General features: G+C 36.7%; 1 protein-coding gene across 1 annotated transcript in view; it reads right to left on the reverse strand.

Moving 5' to 3' along the window:
• Positions 1–2,589: 2,589 nt before the first annotated feature.
• IGFN1 (immunoglobulin like and fibronectin type III domain containing 1) overlaps positions 2,590–21,364 on the reverse strand; it is a 29,276-nt gene continuing 10,501 nt past the window's right edge. Inside the window, exons 10-22 of the mRNA XM_081325441.1 lie at positions 17,685–20,816; positions 17,421–17,545; positions 15,822–15,963; positions 13,730–14,029; positions 12,141–12,440; positions 10,968–11,141; positions 8,711–8,839; positions 7,570–7,872; positions 6,498–6,586; positions 5,710–5,905; positions 4,407–4,706; positions 3,349–3,689; positions 2,590–3,180 (exon numbers count right to left, since the gene is read on the reverse strand). Coding sequence (XP_081181567.1) covers positions 3,352–3,689; positions 4,407–4,706; positions 5,710–5,905; positions 6,498–6,586; positions 7,570–7,872; positions 8,711–8,839; positions 10,968–11,141; positions 12,141–12,440; positions 13,730–14,029; positions 15,822–15,963; positions 17,421–17,545; positions 17,685–20,816 — 5,528 coding nt within the window. The 3' untranslated portion in view covers positions 2,590–3,180; positions 3,349–3,351. The remainder of the gene's footprint in view (positions 3,181–3,348; positions 3,690–4,406; positions 4,707–5,709; positions 5,906–6,497; positions 6,587–7,569; positions 7,873–8,710; positions 8,840–10,967; positions 11,142–12,140; positions 12,441–13,729; positions 14,030–15,821; positions 15,964–17,420; positions 17,546–17,684; positions 20,817–21,364) is intronic.

The raw sequence follows: 21,364 nt of genomic DNA on the forward strand, positions 1-21,364 counted from the left end.
CATAATATGTGTATCATAGAGTTGTACTTTAATAGGATTCCAGAAAGGTGCTTCAGGGAACATTAGCACCAATTATTTTCTAAGTTTGCTACTGCATAGTCCTATTGTATGCAGTTATGAGAGAGACAATAACTGAGCAGCAAAGTGTCAATGCTGCAAACATTGACATGTTTTTGCACTGACAATATAAGAGACAGCCTGTTATTTAAATTGCTTCATTTGGGAGGGAGGAATCACCCAGAAGTTGTGATAAGATTGCAAAAAGCCGCGTACAGAATGGGAAGTGAATCGTCATATGTAAAACTAATTGGATAATGTGATTTATGACATGTAGATAAGGGTGGGGATTGTGTGTGTGTTATGATGGGTTTGGGGGGAGGAGATTTCAGATTCTGGCATCCCTCCATGAGTGCCGATGTTTCGTTTCATTACTAAGACTTTTTAGATAAATAATATGCCTCCAATCTGTTTGACTTGTCTGATTCATTGGAACCATGACATCATGCCAGAATCTCCTTTCTTTCAAAGTGGGGTCCTGAACCCCCACTGCTGTCTCCTGTAAGAGAGATAAGCTGGCAATGATTCAGGGAAGAATCCTCAAAATGGAGAGTGAAAGCCTGGTTGCTGGCGAAACTTCTGAAGAGAAAATAATAAATAAGTTTTCTGTGGGGAGAGGTTTGGAGAAACACGAAAATGGTGTTAAAAAAGACTTCTGATACTTATAAAAAAACAAGCTGATAAAAAGAGGGCTCCCCAAAGAACATTCCAAGTGGGGGAGTAGGTTTATCTGTCAACTAAATATTTATGTCTCAAATTACCCAGCAAGAAATTGGGACTGAAATTCTTGGGGCCTTTCCCCATTGTGAAAATCATCAACCCGGCCACAGTAAAATTGAAATTCCCCAGACCTTTGGGAAAAATTCACCCGGTGTTCCATTGTAGCTTACTGAAACCTTTTCGAGCCTCCACTTTAAGACCTCCCCCTAAGAAAGCACCTGGATCCCTCATAGTAGCGGGTCAGACCCATTATGAAGTGAAATGTATTCTTGACTCTAGAATCTTTAAGGGAAAATTGCAGTACCTAGTACAATGGGATACCCATTGTCTGAAGCCATTTGGGTGAAATCTAGCAATGTGAAAGCTGGCAGACTTATCAAAAAGTTTTATGAGAAACACCCCAACAAACCAAAAGCCAGCTCCTAACTTGTGTTTGTTTACATTACAGGATCTGTTCTTTTGTAAGGGGGGCTGGATGTCAATGCCAAAACATTGACATGTTTTTGCACTGACAATATAAGAGACAGCCTGTTATTTAAATTGCTTCATTTGGGAGGGAGGAATCACCCAGAAGTTGTGATAAGATTGCAAAAAGCCGCGTACAGAATGGGAAGTGAACCCTCATATGTAAAACTAATTGGATAATGTGATTTATGACATGTAGATAAGGGTGGGGATTGTGTGTGTGTTATGATGGGTTTGGGGGGAGGAGATTTCAGATTCTGGCATCCCTCCATAAGTGCCCATGTTTTGTTTCATTACTAAGACTTTTTAGATAAATAATATGCTTCCAATCTGTTTGATTTGTCTAATTCATCAGAACCATGACACAAAGCACATTTGCAACCCTTGGCATCTCTAGTTAAAGAGTCTCAAATGGTAATCATAATGTGAGTCAGTGGTTTGAATTAATGATACAGATCTAGGCCTTGCTGATTTTTATTTAGAACCAAAGATCACTCTGATTCTGCTTTGATACCAAATTTATTATGCTCCACTAAGTTCAATATATCAAGAAGAAAAATACTGAAATCAAACCATGCAAACCCTCATTGCTAATAACAGTTATTGACAAGTAAGTGAACAACAATCTGAAGCCAATGAAGTTCATCACCTTCTTACCCTTTCTTTGAAATGATGTCATTACTTAGGAAATAAATGAATGAATATAGTATTAAGGTTCTAAATATGATGTGTCTGACCATCTCCTATGTTATTTTCCCCCCCACACACACACACACACAAACAATTGCAATGTGATAAAGCCTGCTAAAATCACCAGAATCGTGTTTTGAGGACTGGCAAGGATTCAGGAGCAGGGAAACCTTTATTCAATTTTGAAAGTCCAAAAGTTTGCATTATTGCCTGAAGATTTGTCATCAAATTGTTAAGTCAGACAGCCTAGAATTCTTATGCTATATATTTTAACTACTTTTAAACTTCTGTTTCACACTCACAGAGATGTTTCCCAGGCATGATGGTTGGAGTGTTAGTTAAAGATTGTGGTGTGGTGGTTGTTTTTTAGATTGTTTTGGTTCCTCGGCTGTTGTCTATGTTTTATATATAAAGTTGCGTTATTTGTAAAATTTGTAAGCTACTTACAGGCACTATTGTGAGTTGGGAGGCTATATAAATCAAAGAAATTGATTGATTGATTGAATGAATGAATGAATGAACGAACGAACTGCTTTTGGCTTTCTGTAATTACTGTTATTCTGATTAAAGATATTATATGTAAAGATAGTTAAGTACAGATTTAAAAAATAGCCAACTATAATTCATAACTTAGTAAAAAAATACACAACACTTCCCTGGGATGGGATGTTATTTTATTGAGACATTTGGGAAATAATCAGAATGCAACCCTCTCTCTAGAAACACCTAAACATAGACTTATCTTGATTCTTTTGATAAAACTAACATTGTTAGCTCAAAATAAATAAATAAAATACTGATGAAAATATTCGGGTCTCTTTTATACTCTAGTCTTTTATTGCTTTTTAATCTTTCTGCAGAGAAATACAGACATAAGTCATGCAATTATTGAAACTAATGAAATATATCTTATAAACCTTTGCTATTCTTCTAGTCTTTCAACCATTTAAAATTCCATATTGATACATAAATCACAGTTTTCAGCAGAACCATTGTCAGTTGAAGCATTTGAATATCAGAACACCTTTTAGCTGGGGAGGGGGGTGAATTACAACACTCTAGATTTACCGAAATAATATATTAGGTCTGGCTGAATGAATAGTTTTCTTGCTGTGACTCATCACTGTGAATGGTGATTTTTCCTACACATGTAATTGACTTTTCAGTAATTTCCAGAAGTCACTGATATACTTGGATGTGTCCTTTCTGCTTGAAACAGCTGGGTGCATTTTTTCAACAGTTTCCATACTATAAAAGATAGAAGAAAACAAAAGCTGCTTTTTTTTTTACACTTGTGACATCAAGTAGACAAATCCTTCAAAACAGTGATCTAAGAATAAATTTATCGTCCATAGTGCTACTATAATGTGGAGAAAAATACATGCATTATTTAATGTGGAAGTGAACTTCAACTACCTTTTAATCTCCACCTTTCACAGTTAGTTCAGCTTTGCTGATTGCTTGGCCTAGTTCATTGACAGCCAGCACCTTGTACTGGCCAGCATCTGATGGTGTGATTCCAGGGATCACAAGGGAGCAAACCCCAAAATCATTTTTGCAGAAAAAGGCAGGATCCTGAGAAAGATTCTTGTTACCCTTGAACCAAGTGACCTGAGGGGCTGGATCTCCAGTCACAGCACAAGTCATGTGACAATTAAATCCTAAATTCACCACATGTGGTTTTAGTTGGACAAGGAATCTTGGAGGTTGATCTCGATTGATCCTCTTATATCTTGGAAGCTTCATTTCAGGTTTATCTGGAAGGAGTGCAAAAATAAAACCAGAAGAACAAAAGATTAAGTTAACAATTAGGAGATACCTATTTTTTGTTGCAAATATAGCTGGCAATATTGGCTTGATAATATGAATTACAATAAATTATCTGCCATTTCTGATCTTGTATAGGAAAAGTACTAAATCTCCATCAATAAACCATGTAAGTTCATTCCAGTATTATTCTATGTTCCAGAATAGGTTCTCCTGCTTGAGCAGGGGACTGGACTAGAAGACCTCCAAGGTCCCTTCCAGCTCTATTCTATTCTATTCTATTCTATTCTATTCTATTCTATTCTATTCTATTCTATTCTATTCTATTCTATTCTATTCTATTCTATTCTATTCTTCTATTCTATTCTATTCTGAGATCATTGATCTGGGAAGTGCTGACTAGTCACTTTGTACTGATGTTCCAGGAAATGTGGCAAATGATCAAAAGTTGTCCAATATTATGAAGATATCAGATACTCTAATCTTAACTAAGGAATATACTGCACATGGTTTCATTTATTATAGTGTGAATCCAAATAAACCTAAATCTAAAAAAGATGCTATTTTTGGAGTCATGTTATAGATGAACTGCTTTAACAATCTGATTCATTAAAGCAACAGCCTCATATAAAAATGCACTTTCATGAACAGAGATGCTGTTTTCTGACGTGTGCACAGCTCCCCTAAATACAGTTATATATATTTACCCTTTTCTTTTTGAATAGTCCAAGGTTTCACTGTTTCAGAAGGCTTGCTGATCCCTACACAATTTTTTGCCAGAATTCTGAAGAAATATTCCCGACCTGGGATAAAATTTACAACTGTGTATTTATTGGTGTAAATGTGGTCAACCACCATTTGCCATGATCCTTTTCTGGAATCACATCTCATAACCATGTATGTTATGTTACTGTCTCTCTTTTCTGTGGGTGAGGGCTCCCATATCAGAGTCACCGTCCCAGGAACCTTCTCAATGAGTTGTATAGGGCCAGGAGACTCTGGAACATCTGCAAAATAAAACCAAAATCAGGAAGAATTTCTAAAGTGTTTCTAAAGCACAGCAATTTGATTATTTATCATCAAATTTAGAAACCATATAGAAACTATATTTAAATATCATAGATTTAGAAACTGTATGGAATAAAAAGAATGTAAATATATGGAAGAAAGAAGAATAGCTCTATGGACCTCAGTCTCCCATCTTGAAAGTTCCCCTTGATGAAGTTAATCGGATAAAAATAGTTTTGTTCATCTATTATATCTTGGTTTTCAATATTTTAAATCCCCTGAGATACTTTTATAAATGTAAATGTGGTCAGTACACATTTTCCATCTAATGAAGCCAGTGGTCTGGCATAGTAAAGATAAGACCAACTGGTTCTTATCTACTCTTCTCAAGCAAAAGTAATTTACAGGGGGAATCTTTATTAATAAGATTAACATATACTGTAAAGATGGTATTAAGAGACGATATCTGCTATGTAAGACAGGCCTTTTTAACTTTGTATCTCTCAGATGGGTTGTCTACAAATTCAAGAATGCCCGGATAGTGTGGACAGGAATTTCTGAGGGCTGTTATCCAAGTCTATATTGAAGGTGCCAAATCAGCAAAGTGTGAATTAAAACTTTCCTATTAAATATATATATATTTCTGTACTAATTCTGGCTATATTGTCTGTATGACAGACTATTTTCAAATGGCTTCAAACTACTGCTTATAACACGCTAGCATACTCTTGGTTTTATTTAGCTACTCAATCACTTCATAAAAGATGAGACAACTAACAGTCTCAAAGTCTTCACAGTGATACTTTAGTATATTGCATGTCACCCTTCAAATCTAATTTGAAAGGGCAGAAACTCTTTATAAGTTAGGCAATTTTAGCTTGAAGCTTTATATGGAAAGAAGCACATAAAGAGTATTTATGATATTTGACTAGTTTTCCAGGTGAGAAGATGTGATCACAGGCAGAAGATGTGTAATTGCAGATTTCCTTGTATGAGCTTTACCTTGAACTTGAACTTGAAAACTGAATGTTTCCTTTCTCCCACGCTCAGTTTGAAGGGTGATAGCATAATGTCCACTGTCAGAAAGCTCAGCTTTTGGTATGATGAGTTGGCTCAGTCTTTCTCTGGTGGCAGCTATGGCCTTTAGTGGCAGAGAAAGTCCATCTTTCAGCCAAATCACTTCAGAAGATGGGGATGCCTGATAAACATGAAAAGGACATTAATTTAAAATTACTTTTAAAGTGTTTACATGGCAGTGGTATAGATCAGAAGTGGCCAGCTTCCATATAACAGTTTGTACTATATTGCTTCTCCATTTATTTCTTTATTTTGGGATAATAGCAGTTGATGACAGACAGATTGGAGATATGATCCTAACTTTCTTCCATTCATATTGAAGTTATCTTATAGGTGCTTCAGTTTGGCTAAACCAAACAAGACCTTCTTCATTTACTTATATCAGCAAAGAAATATTCCACAGACAAAATCTAGAATTCCAAGTAAACATGGAAGGCACCATATAAAAAAAACAAATGCACACAGAGTTTTATTGTATTGTCATAGCAGCTCAAGACATAGATTTTTTTTAATTAGAAGTAAGTCCAAATAAGACAACCAAATGATTCTAAGTATTCTGGCTTTTCTTTCATTTCAAGGATTATTGTAAAATAACATATAAAAATGTTTTTTTAAAAAAATCCAAATCTCTACATAGCTCCATTTACTGCCATATAAAAAAGCAGAGAAACAGATTTATTATACGATATATTGCTTGCAAAGGCTATACTTACTTCAAAAGGAATACGCACATGGATGGCATCCCCTGCTTTCACATTCATGAAACTTTCAACAGTGTCCTTCACTAAGAACTTGGGGTTAACTGGAAATACATACATACATACATACATACATACATACATACATACATACATACATACATACATAAGTTTTGGCATCATATTGTTTTGTTCATTACTATAACTGCAATATATAAAATGCTCAGAGCAACTCCTCATTCCCCACTGCAAATTCTATAGAACTGAGATGTTTCATCATGTAAGAAGTATGCATGCAGAACAGCTGGGTATCACCTTGTCAAATTGCCTAATTTGCCATTTGATTTTAAAATCAGTGTGAAAAATAACCAGTTAAATATATTTCCTTTGTACACTTGATAATTATTAATAAGGAGAGCAATGCTGTCTTTTCTTCTGCATCAAGTGCAGGCATCTGCAATAATCTCCATTAAAATACTTTCCACCGCTATGAATGATGTGGACTATAATCCAATACATCTTGAAGGTTTCAAGTTCAGAAATACCCTAGATATATCAATTGAGCTAAATATGTCCCAAGTATTCTTCTTTAGTTTCTTCTTCAATATAACTATGATGTGTCTTTTCCAATTCTTTCAGGATACATATCTTCTGGTTTTGGCTTTTTTTCAAAAGTCTCCTTCTGTGTTCTTTCAATGTTAGCCTTTTCTAGAGCCATCTAGAATAATGTCCATGATTTATCAGATTGTTTCCTTTTCTCTTTCAAGTTTACCCATAAAACCCAATTCTTTGATAATTAACTTACAGAACTATCCTCAACTTACCTGGTCCTTCATAAGATCTGACCTTCCTGTCCTTATCCTCATTACATTGAATGATATCATTTCGTTCTCCAGCCTCTTGCCCACCTGTTAAATAACAGCTGTATCATAGATTTCACATGCTTTGCTTTTTCCTTTCACTATTTTTGAACAGAATTTCATATAAATAGAAGTAGCAGTCATAGAATTTCATATAAATAAGATATTCCAGAATTATCTCTATAAATATTTAATTTCCAAAGCAGAAATTACATAGTTTGACTTACCAGGAGAAGGTACTGCCTGAACACAAGTATCAGCTTCAACTGGGTCACCCATACCACTATCATTAATTGCTCTCACACGTAGGAAATATGTCTCCCTAGCTTTTAATCCTCTAACTGTATATGCAGTTGTTCGCATTGGGACAGTATTACACTGGGTCCATTTCAGAGTATCAGAATGTCGGATCTCAACAATATATCCTTTGACATAACTTTCTTCTGCTGATTCCGGCTTCATCCATGATAAGGAAATGCTACAGTAGTCAGCATTAACCACTTTTAGATCCTTCACTGGACCTGGAGGTTCTGCAAAAAGATATTATTTTGGGGTTACTTTTTTGCATTCTGTTTGCCATTGTTTCCTTTGCTTTATTAACCTTGTTCTTCATTATTTCTTTCCCTCACCACAGTACATATTCTAATAGTAACTTACTTTGTCCTACTGACAATGGAATAGCTACTGTATTACAATTTACTCAAAACTGAATATCACCCATTCAATATCAGCCAGACAAATTCAATTTTATGTATAGACTGACAAATAGCTTACCTCATTATTTGGTATGTAATATTTGCTTATTCATGCTTCTTTTTTTAGATAATCTTATTAGGGTTTTTAAGCACTAAAAATAAAAAAAACTAACAAAAGTTAATTAAAAGAAAGAAGTTTTTTTAAAAATTAAGTCATGAATGTGGTTAATGATTATCTTGGCCTTTGAAGCAGTAGGAATGCACAAAATGGAGATAGTGTTTTTTTTGGATCATTATATTTGGAACGTGAATCTATCCAGAATGCTAAGAACTGTTTCAGAAAGGGCCCTGCTATAAATACATAACTGTAGCTATTTTGGAATACCTAAATTAGCAAAGAATGAGTTAAGGGAACTTTCTGGAGAAATGCACAATGCTTTGGGAAGGGACATTTCACTTTACTACATGCTTGTGAGAGAAGGTAATCACATGCCACTATTTTGTATGAAATAACTTTTTCTATCCACCTGTTACCTTTGCAGTTTTTCAGTGCCACTAATAATAAACTATTTACAGTATTGCAAAATGCTTAAAGTCACAGTTGTTGGGGAAGTAGCATAGATATATACCAAATAATAAGCAAATAAATATAAGAAGGAAGTAAACTACTTACTCATAGGATGTCGAGCATAAACAGCTTCTGAAGGAGCACTGGCCTCACCCACACCTGCGTTATTGATGGCAGCCACACGGAATTCATACTGCAATCCCTCCTTCAAATCATTCACTGTATATTTCCTCTCTATAGCATAAATGAGCTAGTTTTATCACATAAACTATGGGCATATGCATATTATTGAGTTTGTAATTATTATCCTGATAACATAGTTCACATAATTATATTTGAAATTAATTTATGCATATACTTCATCTTTGATTGTTGTGAGGTTTTTGAATTTCATAAAGAAGAAAAAAGTGAGGTAGTACGAAATATTTATACACATTGGCTTATATATGAGTTTGGGTTCCCAGCTGTTGTCCTAAAGGTGTCATTCTTGGGGTTCTGAGGTCAGAATGAAATATTACTCATTGCCATATATAATTATAATTTTTTCCTGACCAGATAATAACAATATTCTATATTCTTTGGATCAGATTGTTATAATCCATTCTGACCAAATTTCAATTAATTTAAACCTGTGAAATAATAAGATTCTGTAGCAGTCATGAAATGTATATAGAAATAGAATAATAATAGCAATCCAGTTCTATGAGTACTGAAATAGAAATGCAAAAAAAGTCTCCATGACTGGAGAGGGAGAAAGGTGGAGTCATACAAATATTATGACTTTAATACATTATTTTCTATCTGATGACCTTCTGGCTTTAATATCAAATAGACACAGCAATGTAAAAGGTATCTGGGGAATATGACAAAAATGGCAGAGAGAAAGTTTATCTTGGGACTGGGGCTAGTCTATGATTGCATAAATTAAAGAAAGTCATAAACCAAAGGTTGTAGATAAAGATCACACACACACACACACACACACACACACACACACACCTCTATCTCTGTCTCTATCTCTATCTCTATCCTGTCTGCCTGTCTGTCTATCATCTATCTATTTATCATCTATCAGTCTAATTCTGCTGGATTGAAAGAATCCCAAGAAAACTCTGCAGATTTTTTTTAGGCCAGGATGGGTAGGAAATATATATTCACAGAGCCAATATAATCCTGTATTTAGTGCCATTTCTTTCTTGTTTTCTATATAATCCCAACTAATGTGAATATCATTTAATAAATGATTATTGTGTTTGGCTACACAAATTCACCTTTCAACAACATCACAATGCCATACCCATCAAGAGAAGAATTTTGAATTGTTTTGAACCCAATACTTTTCTCTGTTTAAACTTTGCAGATAGACCTTGCTTACAAGGAAAGGAAAATGTATTTATGGCTACTGAGAAAAAAGCAATTATTTGGACAACTCTACCCAGATCAAACTTTTTCAAGTGAAGATGTTTCTGATATCTGTCTAATAACTAATTATCTATTTCAGCATTTAATCAAACTTTAAGTGATACAGGAATTCCTCGAATTACAACTGAGCCCAAAAAAGGGATGCGGTGGCTCAGTGGGTTAGGACGCTGTGCTTGTCGATCAGAAGGTCGGCAGTTTGGCGGGTCAAATCCTGAGTGCCGCGTAACAGAGTGAGCGCCTGTTACTCGTCCCAGCTTCTGCCAACCTAGCAGTTCGAAAGCACGTAAAAATGCAAGTAGAAAAATAGGGACCACTACGGTGGGAAGGTAACAGCGTTCCGTGCGCCTTTGGTGTCTAGTCATGCCAGCCACATGACCACAGAGATGTCCTCAGACAAGCGCTGGCTCTTCGGCTTTGAAACGGAGATGAGCACCGGCCCCTAGAGTCAGAAACGACTAGCACGCATGTGTGGAGGAACCTTTACCTTTACCAAAATTTCTGTTGCTACCAAGATAGTTGTTAAGTGAGTTTTGCCCTGTTTTATGACCTTTCTTGCCATTGTTGCAATTGTTAAGTTAGTAACACAGTTGTAAAGTGAAACTGGCTTGTCCATTGACTTTGCTGTCAGAAAGTTGCAAAAGGTGATCACATGATGCACATGATGGTTGCAGTACTGGGATACTGCAACCATCATAAATATGAGCTGGTTGCTAAGCATATGAATTTTGATTATGTGACCATGGGGATGATGCAACTGTGATGTGAAAAATGGTCATATGTCACTTTTTTCAGTCCCATTGTAACTTTGATCACTAAACAAATAGTTGTAAGTCAGAGGCTACCTGCATTGTTAACTATAAAATACAAATGAGTATTGCAATTCCCTTTAATTAAATCTTTTATACTCCTCCTAGCTCTTATAGAAACATAAATTGCTTACCTGTTATGGGCAAATCAGTGACAGATGTCCAGAAGTTGCTGCCCTTCTTGCATTTCTCAACTCTGTAGCCCAAAATCTGGGAATTCCCTATTTTATGTGGTGCAGACCATGAAATTGTGATGGCATCTTTGCTGGTACTGATAACTTTAGGTGGAGAAGGAGGGCTTGGAGAAGCTGAGGAATTATATCCAGGATTTTAAAATTATGTTTTTTGATTGTTAATTGAGATAATAAAAAACAGCTAGGAGAGGTTCTGATTTTAAAAGTAAAATAATTCAAAACTGATTTTAACTGACAGATGCCTGAAATATCCCTCATAAAGCTATGCAAGAGGGACTGGGTCATCATCTGCAAATTGGGATCATGGTGAAAATAATTAGATTTTGTTGATTTTATTACCATAAGATCATATTTCATCATAAATCCTGTCATGTTTGCCCTGAATTTCCCTCCATTAGTGCTCTAGGATTCTGCTGTTTTATTTCTGGAGCTCTAAAGATCAGGGAACTCCCTAGGAGCCATTTACAGGGGGACTCCATGTCATTGCTACAAGGGTATGGTTCCCATCTCATTCCAAGTGGCACCTAAGGTATCGGTTGCATTACACATCAGAGCCTCAGGAACCATCTCAAGTCCCCTCCGAAACCCAATAAGATCCATCAGACATCTGGAAGGACTCTAATCAAATAGGTCCTTCCTCCCTGCAATAAGGAGCAGCTACAGTATAGTGAATCCCAATAGTGTCAGAGAGAGATCTGGCCATAACAAGAGATGTAGAGGTTTTCCTTACAACTGTGAATTTGGCTTTGTTTTATCCTATCCCAAGAAGTAGCAGTAGTTCAAAACTGACTCTTGAATACAATGGATTCATATTTGCAAAGAGAAAAAAAATCTTCTATTAGTAGGTCAATTTTCACCTCATACACATACATATAAAAAAATAATAACATTAGTATTATCTTAGGAGCTTTCTCTAAGAACTGTCAAAATATTGCATATGATGAATTGCCTGAAATGCTCAAGAAATAATATTTGTATAAAGTACTTATTGGATTGAATGGCAATGTTCATGTTCAGTCTATATTTAAAATTAATGAAAAAGTCTTTGGATTTTGCTACCACATTAGACATTGTCATAATCCTTTGACAAGCATACACAAAGTGACAAATTACCTTTTGCAGCAGCCATGACTTCATCAGATTCCAGGGCCTCACTAGTGCCCAAGGAATTCACTGCTTTCACCCTGAAGTAATAGCTTGTGTCATGATCCACTTTGTTGGTGGTGAAAATAGTAGAGCTTCCACTGGTTTTTCCCAGTGTCACCCAGGTCTTTCTACCAACCTGTTGCCTCTCAATAATATAACTCTGGATTGGTTTACCACCATCATCTCTTGGAGGCTTCCACTGAATAGTTATGCCATTTGCGGAACTGTCTACAACTGCTATAGGTCCTGTTGGTGATTGTGGCTTATCTGAATGAAAGACCAAAACAGAGAACATGGGGAAGGGCTTTATTAGAATTGCTTGAGAGAATCTAGCAGACTAAGGTTAGATACAAATAAATTATAAAAAAAGGAAGCTAACAATACTATAAATGCACTATTTACTCCCTTTATTATATTGAACTAGTGAATCAGATGCTAATTAAATTAAATATAACTAATTAAATATTAGCAACTCATTCCTGTCCATCTCCTGTTGCTCATCTGTCTACTACTATAATCGTCTTCTATCTGAGAAACAAGTATTCTGCCCTAAATTGGAACAATGTTCCATCTCTGGTTCCCAATATGAGGTCCCCTTTTCCTTAGAAAGAACAGTACACAGCAATAATGACTAAACAAAATATTTGGTCAAAGGAAGAGTACAGAAAAAATATTGGTAATATTGATAATATATATATACTGTAAACCAGTGTTTCTCAACTTTTTTTTTTGCATATGGTCTCCTCTGAACTTTTTTTTTCACCTATAGCCCCATGTCCAGATTCCTTTACTAGATACAGACACGAGACAGTAAATCAGGTGTGTCAAACTCAATTTCATTCAGGGCCGCATCAGCATCGCGGTTGCCCTCAGGGGGCCAGGGTGGGCGTGGCCTACTGGGTGGGCGTGGCTAGACTGCGTATGGCCTACTGGGTGGGCGTGGCCAGCTCTACATCGTTCGCATCAAGGGTGCCTATGGGGGCCTGGGCAGGAGTGGGACAGATCTGAGGGTCTCTGGCAGGAGGAGGGTCTCTGGGCCAGGGCCAAGGCAGTGGGGGCCATTCCCTCACTGTTTCCAGGATGGCTTCGCGGGCCACATGAAACCACTTTGAGGGCCGGATCCGGCCCCCGGGCCTTGTGTTTGACATGTCTGCAGTAAATGATGCATTTTCTGATGCAAGACAGTATGTGAAATATAATTCACTTTGCTTTTCTGTGGCCACCTCACCATGTGCTGCGGCTCCTGAAATACAGTATGTCTCTTATCCATGGCCCACTTAAGTGTCCAAGGGACAACAGAGGGCCATATGGCCCTGTTTGAGAACCACTGCTGCACATTATAGTTCTACAAAAAAATTATTGTATCTGTCTTTGATTATATTCAAAAGCATTGTCTACTTTATTTTACAGCAAATTTTTATCCAGTTTCCCATGAAGAAGCAATAAAAATTATTCCATGTACAAATGTTTAACAGTACCTATTTGAGTTCCTTATAAACTACTTCATTGTTTCTTATATTATAAAAATAGTTGCCGGAATACTACAATTCCCTCACCTATCACTTCCAGCTTGAGAGGAACTTCAAAACTCCCACACTCATTCTTTAATCTCACTTTATAATCTCCAGTATCCTTTCGGCTGGCACTAGATATAGAGAGTCGAGTAAACCTCTCTGAAGAATCTATGTTTATCCTGCCATCATCATCCAGAAGTTCCTGGTCATCCTTTAACCACATTACTTCGATTGGCTTCCGACCTTCAAATGGAATCTTAACCATGGCATTTTTTCTTGCCTTTACTACAATAGGTTCCTTCTTTAGTTTTTCCAGAAGCGTGGAGTCAACATTTGGAGGATCTGAAAAAGGGTACATTGAATAAGCTACTGAATGCAAACAAAGTTGAAGGCTTGCTACATTTGACTTAAAAAAAAACCTTCTGGCAAAACTTTATAACCAGTGAGTGACTGCAGAAATTTACTACTTATGGAATATTTAAATTCTTTCTATATCCATTTTCTTTTTCTTTGCTATATTCTTATTCTTTTTTTTCTTTTCTATTTCTCTATTTTTCCTATTTTTCTTACTTTTTTTCACCTTCAAAGCACTTCAATATCAAAGCACTTCTGACAAACCTTGTCAAAAAAACTGCATGGTCTTGTCCAGGCACTCTCCAAGAATCAGACACAACAAGAAGAAATACAAAGTAATAGAAAATATTACAGAAATTAATACCTTACTAATGGTACATCTTCCAAATGCTACTGGCTCTCAGCTTTTGCAGTACTGAGATGCTGATCTGTATGACTGACTAATTCAACTTCTTCTTCATTCCTCCCAGTCTTATGAACTCAAAAAAGTCTTATTCTAAAGCTAGAATGGCTATTGGTGGCTTATGACTATAGATATTCCTTCAACCTAATTTTATGCATTTTTCCATTAAATATTGAAAGCCCTCTTCTTCTTGTTGTTGTTAGTTGCGAAGTCATGTCCAACCCATCACGATCCCATGGACAACATTCCTCCAGGCCTTCCTGTCCTCTACCATCTTCTGGAGTCCATTTAAGCTCACGCCTACTGCTTCAGTGACTCCATCCAGCCACCTCATTCTCTGTTGTCCCCTTCTTCTATTGCCCTCAATCTTTGCCAGCGTTAGGCTCTTCTCCAGTGAGTCCTTCCTTCTCATTAGGTGGCCAAAGTATTTCAGTTTCAACTTCAGGATCTGACCTTCTAAAGAGCAGTCAGGGTTGATCTCCTCTAGGACTGACCGGTTTGATCGCCTTGCAGTCCAAGGTACTCGCAAGAGTCTTCTCCAGCACCATAGTTCAAAGGCCTCAATTCTTTGGTGCTCAGCCTTTCTTATGGTCCAACTTTCACAGCCATACATAGCCTTAACTATACGCACTTTTGTTGGCAGGGTGATGTCTCTGCTTTTTAGTGTGCTGTCTAGATTTGCCATGGCTTTCCTCCCCAGGAGCAAGCTCTTTCAATTTCTTGGCTGCAGTCCCCATCTGCGGTGATCTTGGAGCCCAGGAAAACAAAATCTGTCATTACCTCCATTTCTTCCCCATCTATTTGCCAGGAATTGAGGGGGCTTCATAGAACTGGTCAATTTCATCCTCTTCAGTACTGCTGGTTGGTGCATAGACTTGGACTACTGTGATATTGAATGGTTTTCCTTGGATTTGAACTGAGATCATTCTGTCATTTTGGGGATTGTATCCCAGTATTGCTTTTCCTTTTACATCTTGGGTGGCCCTGCACGGCATAGCTCACAGCTTCATTGAATTACACAAACCACTTCGCCATGACAAGGCAGTGATCCATGAAGGGGGAAAGCCCTCTATAAGTGATCAATTACAATTTTTTCAAGAACAATCTATGGGGAACCTGCTGTGTGAGGGCAGTATCAGAGAAAGCAAAGACTGTGCCAGGAAGCAAGAAATAAAAATAGTGTTTGAAAAAGTATTGGAACAGATCTCCCCAAAAGTGCCTGTCTTTAGTTTCACCAATGTATTATGCCATCTCACTCTGACTGCTTCTAAAGGAAAGGAGAAAAGGATTGCCCACTCAGGTATTACGTGCATGATTAACCAGTGGTACGTAGCCATTGCCATTTGATTTGCTAAATGATGACATGGCTAGGGTTACCTTCAACAAAAATAGATGCTTCTGTGCAGATGCCTTCAGCTTCAAATTTATATTTTCCAGCATGCCTGTCTTCTACTTTGTCTATTATCAGTTTGTGGACTGGGCCATTTTTCTCAGTGGAGATTGCTGCTAAACCTGTTACCTTGTGGGAAAGTTGAAAAAATGCAGAAAAATATGTTATCTCAAAAGGTATATGCAACATTGAAAAAACATTCAGTCTGGTTCAAAGCTAACTTTGATACAGATACGAAGAAACCTGAAGTTAGACAATTGCTTGTTCAGATTTCACAGATGTACCAATGAGACAAACAATTTTCAGAAATTGATAGAATTCACTGATCTTTTTTGTAAAAGACATTAATATTTTGGAATAGATTCATTCATTCAGTCATTCAAGGATCTCATTTTTTTAAAAAAAATCATTGCACAACTGTGGTAATTCTTCTTGCTTCAGATTATATTCCAATCAAAATACATATGTATTTTTGTTGATGGTAATTCAGCTCCATAATTTGTACAATGAGCAAAACTCTCATGAAGCTGTGTGACAATAATGTTTGGAAGCAATTATTTGTCCTGCTCTTTCACTAAAATTAGATAGTGTATATTTCAGGCAGGAGTTTTTGGGTAGCAATAAACATATTACATAATTTCACCCAGGATGAATTAAGACACTCTCTCTTGTTACTATAATTTAAATTGGTAGTAAGAAACTGCTCCACTGTTATTTTAAATACCTATTTTAGATTTATTTTATTTATGCTTTCTGGTTTTAAGTTTGATGTTATTCTTTCTTTCTTTATTTTTTGCAAATCAACAAGAAGCCTAGTAGAAGAAGAATGTAATTATCATCTCAAGACTGGTTTACTGCAATGTGCGTTATATGGGACTGCCCTTGAAAACTATTTGGAAACTTCAACTGGTGCAGAAAGCGGTGGTGCAAGCATTTACTGGCATCAGTTCTGTGTACTAAGCTGTTTTTGGGGTGCTTCTGGGTACAATTCCAAGTGCTGGTAGCCATTTTTAAACCCCTTCATGGCTTGGGACCAGTTACTTACAAGACCATTTTTCCTCAATTGTTTCTATCCACCTGATCTGGCAGGAGGAGTATATTCCTGGTACTGGTAGCTAAAGAGTGTCAGCTGGTAGGACCAGAAGGAGAGACTTTTATGCTTTGGCATCTGCCCTTTAGAAGGTCAGTACATTATTACATTACATTAAAAGATGAGATTAGATTGGCCCTATCCATGTCAGCTTTCATAAGGCCTTGAACAAGCCTAAGGCCCTGTTCTTCTGGCTGTGTGGATTATTGGTTGATAATACCTAGACTCTATGGGCTTTATATTTTTTTACATTGTATATTTTATTTATTTTATTGTAAGCCACCTAGAGTCATATAAAAGTGAGATAGACAGATATATAAATTGAATTAATACATGAATTAGTTTTTTTTCTTTGTTTCACATTACTACATATTATTACAATAGTACACTTGTTTGTTGTTGCCAATAGAATCAATTTGATTTCCAAATAAAATTTTATTGGGTACAATGTGTGTGAAATGAGGAGTCCATTTATCAGAAGTTAACAACATCATACCTTCACTCCATCTTTAAACCAAGTTCCCTTAACCTGATCATTGTTGAGACGGCAAGACAACTCAGTTGGTTTTCCTCTCTGAGCATGGACATCAAATAAACCCTGATGCAAATGGCAAAGTGGTTCTGAATAGCCAAGAGACAGAAACACTCATTTTAAAAAGATGTTTTTTTAAAAAAAAATACTACACAACGTGTTACAAAGGCATATTAAAACACACTTTGAAAAAAGAATACAAGAACTCATTCATAAATATATAAATACCTCTCAAGTTCTCTTCAAGCAGTTTTTCTCTTCTCCCTTTCCTCGAAAGATCAGCTGGTGTAGATCCACTGGCCTCTAAATCAGACAGCTGCCTTCTTTTGTCACCAGCATGAGATACAGCATCATAAAGGCCAGAAGCCTGGTCATAGCTCAGGAACTCTTCAACAAGTATTTCTGACTTTTTCTCATGTAGTGATTCTTTAGCATCTCTAACTCCTATACTATCTCCACAATGTATGACATCTTCATTATAGTGATAATGGAAATTTCTTTCATTATTAAATCCCACCTCATCAGCAATTGTGCTAGATAATGCACCATCCTTCCCATATGACCCACTTATTCCCCTTATACCACTAATGTTTCTACTTCCTGGCTCGCCATTCTTGCCATAAAGCCCATCTAATCCTCCAGCTATACCATTTCCAATGAGGTAACCATTTTTTCCATAAAGTCCACTTACAATAGTAGCACCATCAGGTTTATTTAAGATCTCTTTTTTTGATACATCATTTCTTTCACAGAATCCAGTGCCTTTTCCTCCTGCTGTGCAAAGAGATTCACCTGCACCCTCAATATTTCCAACTCCAAATCGATTAAATACACTGTCTTTGTCATAAATCCTACCAATAACAACATATCCAGTTGGGCCTCCTCTACATAAAATATTATGTCCACCTACTGTCCCAACACCGCCAAGTCCACAAATGTCTACTACATTTGGCATTTTGTCTTTGCCATAGTTTCCATCTACATTACCAATGCCACCGGATTTATTAGTGCCTGCATTTAATGGTAAACTCTCGATACCATCCTTGTCATGTAGACTATGTATTACTGAGCCATGATATCCAATAGTGCATGTTTTACTTGGTATGCCATCCTTATCATAAGATTCATCCGTGCCTTTAGAATCAACTTCTCTCCTGCCTATACCAGGAATATCACCCTTGCCATTGAATTTACTCCCAGAACAGACTCCATTCAATGTATCACCCATTCTAAATCCATTTTCTTTCTCAATAGATACAAGTCTAGCAGTACTTGTATCATTTGGCATGCTGTTCTTGCTATAAAATACAGCAGTGCTTCCAGCTCCAATGGGTCCACTAGCACCAATTCCACTTAGCATGCCATCTTTATCATAGAGTCCAGAAACTTCTCCAAGTTTAACAAATCCATTTGACATTCCATTCTTATCATACATTCTAGTTGTTTCTCCATTAACATTAGCTTTGCTAGCTAATCTTTCACCACTGCTAAGTTTATCATCAACAGTACCAATTACCATACTATTTCTGTCAAAGATTCCAAATCCACTAGGACCTACTTTCCCCAATATATCACCTTTCACACAGTATCCATCAATTTCCCTAACACCATCACCACCATCTGAATAAAATCCACATGACATAATACTCTGGCCAGACAGTCCAGCAGTATCTGCTTTATTTTGTATAGCAACCTTTCTGTAGAATCTATCAGCATCCTTAGCATCACCAAAACCTTTGCCATATAGCATATCATGTCCACTAGGACTATCAGCTCCACAGTTGCTTGCTTTATTTGGTATTCCATTCTTGTTATTGATTGCTATGATATTCACAGTATTACCATATTCATTAGCTCCAATTTCATCTAGCAGGACACCCTTACCATACACTGTATTTATTCCATCAGCACTACCACCTATATTAGTGTCTATTTCACCTAGCATGCCATCCTTGCCACAGTGTTCACTAGGTCCTTCTGTTCTCCCTAGCTTACCATCTTTAATATTTAGTCCTAGTTTCGCATCATAAAGTCCACTGATGCTTCTAGCATCAGCTCCATTTATTTCAACTTCTTTGCCATGCTGTTCATTGATGTTTCTAATAGTGTAAGGTCCCCCAGCAACAGTTCCATCAAGTGTACAATGTTCACAATAAAGACTGCTTATGCTTGCGGCCCTATCTCCTTGTAGTACAACATCCATATTATAATATCCACCATCAGGTCTAACAGGTCCTTTTAGTACATCCTTCTTGCCACTTATGCAGACACCAGCATCAACTATCATATCATCCTTGCTATACAGCCTTCTTAGTCTTTCAGCATCATTATGTCTATCAGTGCCTGATTCAGTTGACATTCCTTTTATCCCACTATACACAACTATCCCTCCAGCACTAGGAAATCTAGCCACCACCTCAGATTCAGCTACCACTACATCATTGACATAAATCTGACTTATTGTTCCACCATTACCAATTCCATATGCCATATCATTATTGCCACTGCCACTTTTCGTGCCATCAAGCTCAGGATTAAGACACCTGGCTTCCCCTAAATGATCATCTTTGTCATACATTTTCCCTGCAACTCCTATATCACCTCCTGTTATATCAAACTCAGCTGTTACACAATCATCTCTGTAAGGTCTACTTCCATCTCCAACCTCTGAGAGCTTATTATCTTTGAAATAAAGCATATCTGCACCATTTAACCCACCATCTTTAATACAGAGACTTCCGTTACTGTCAAGCCTGACTCCTGATTGATCAGAATCACCCAATATAACCTCCTTGCCACAAAGTCCTTCCATCTTTCTTGGTATGTCAAATCCAACTCCAGAGACAGCATTGTATCCCACAATGTGCTGATTGCTATTGACCTTTGCAGTGCCTAAAATGGAATCTTGGAATCCCAACACTGATCCTCTGTTAAATCTGTCTGCAGGATCTGCTCCATTAAGTGTGAAAACTTGTCCTTCTGAATTTTGCCATCCATTTGTACCTTCAGGTCCAGTGTTGAAAGCTAACATTGCATTTTTCCCATATTGGGAGGTCTTGCTAATCAAACTATCTATTCCTCTGATATTTCTATCTAACACTGCATTCTGATCAAATCCTATCTTCTCATCACTTCTCAAAGATCCATCTTTTTCCAGGCTGCTATAAAGCTCTATATTGCTAACTTGGCCATTCCCATACTGGGCATCTTTGCCCATGCTGAAGTCTGCAAGGAGATCTTGATCTTTCTGCCTTTCTCCTTGGTGAAGTTTCTTAGCATGCTCTTCATCTAATGGTTTGCTCCATTGTCCATCTTTATCACTACTGTCCTCTTCAGATTGCTTTCTCTTTTCTTTAGAAGCTGTATTACAAATATACTGATGGTTAAATTGAAATGGCAAAGCCATTTATTTCTTGTAATTTATAATAGCCAATTTAGCATTTATAAACACCTCATTTATAAACAGCATTTATATGGTAGCAAAATAACTATTATTATAAACACAGATCTTCAAACTGCAAGACATTATAGTTTCTATGTTACATGAATGGTTTACATTAATTAATATTGTTTTAAAAGTAACCACAGCTATCAGTTTTACAATAGAGTTTCCACATTCAGATAGTTTAGGGATATATAATGATTCCAGTACTGCTGGAAACATTGCACTACATCATGCAAATTGTGATTATTTTTATATTTTTAGAAGCATATTCTTTGAAATCCTTCAAAGTAAAAAATTATTTAAGACTAGTACATTAATAATGTTTGCAAAGCACTCTGGACAACAATTCCTAAGCAAATGTTACCATTTGAGTACCTGGAAGAAGTCATCTAACTGGGGAACCTTAAAACTTTTTCCAGTATTTCCTCATTTAAATCTTTGCAACCCATAATTAGACATTTCT

The sequence above is a fragment of the Vipera berus genome (genome assembly GCF_964194415.1).
Source record: "Vipera berus genome assembly, chromosome: 3".
Lineage (NCBI taxonomy): Eukaryota > Metazoa > Chordata > Lepidosauria > Squamata > Viperidae > Vipera > Vipera berus.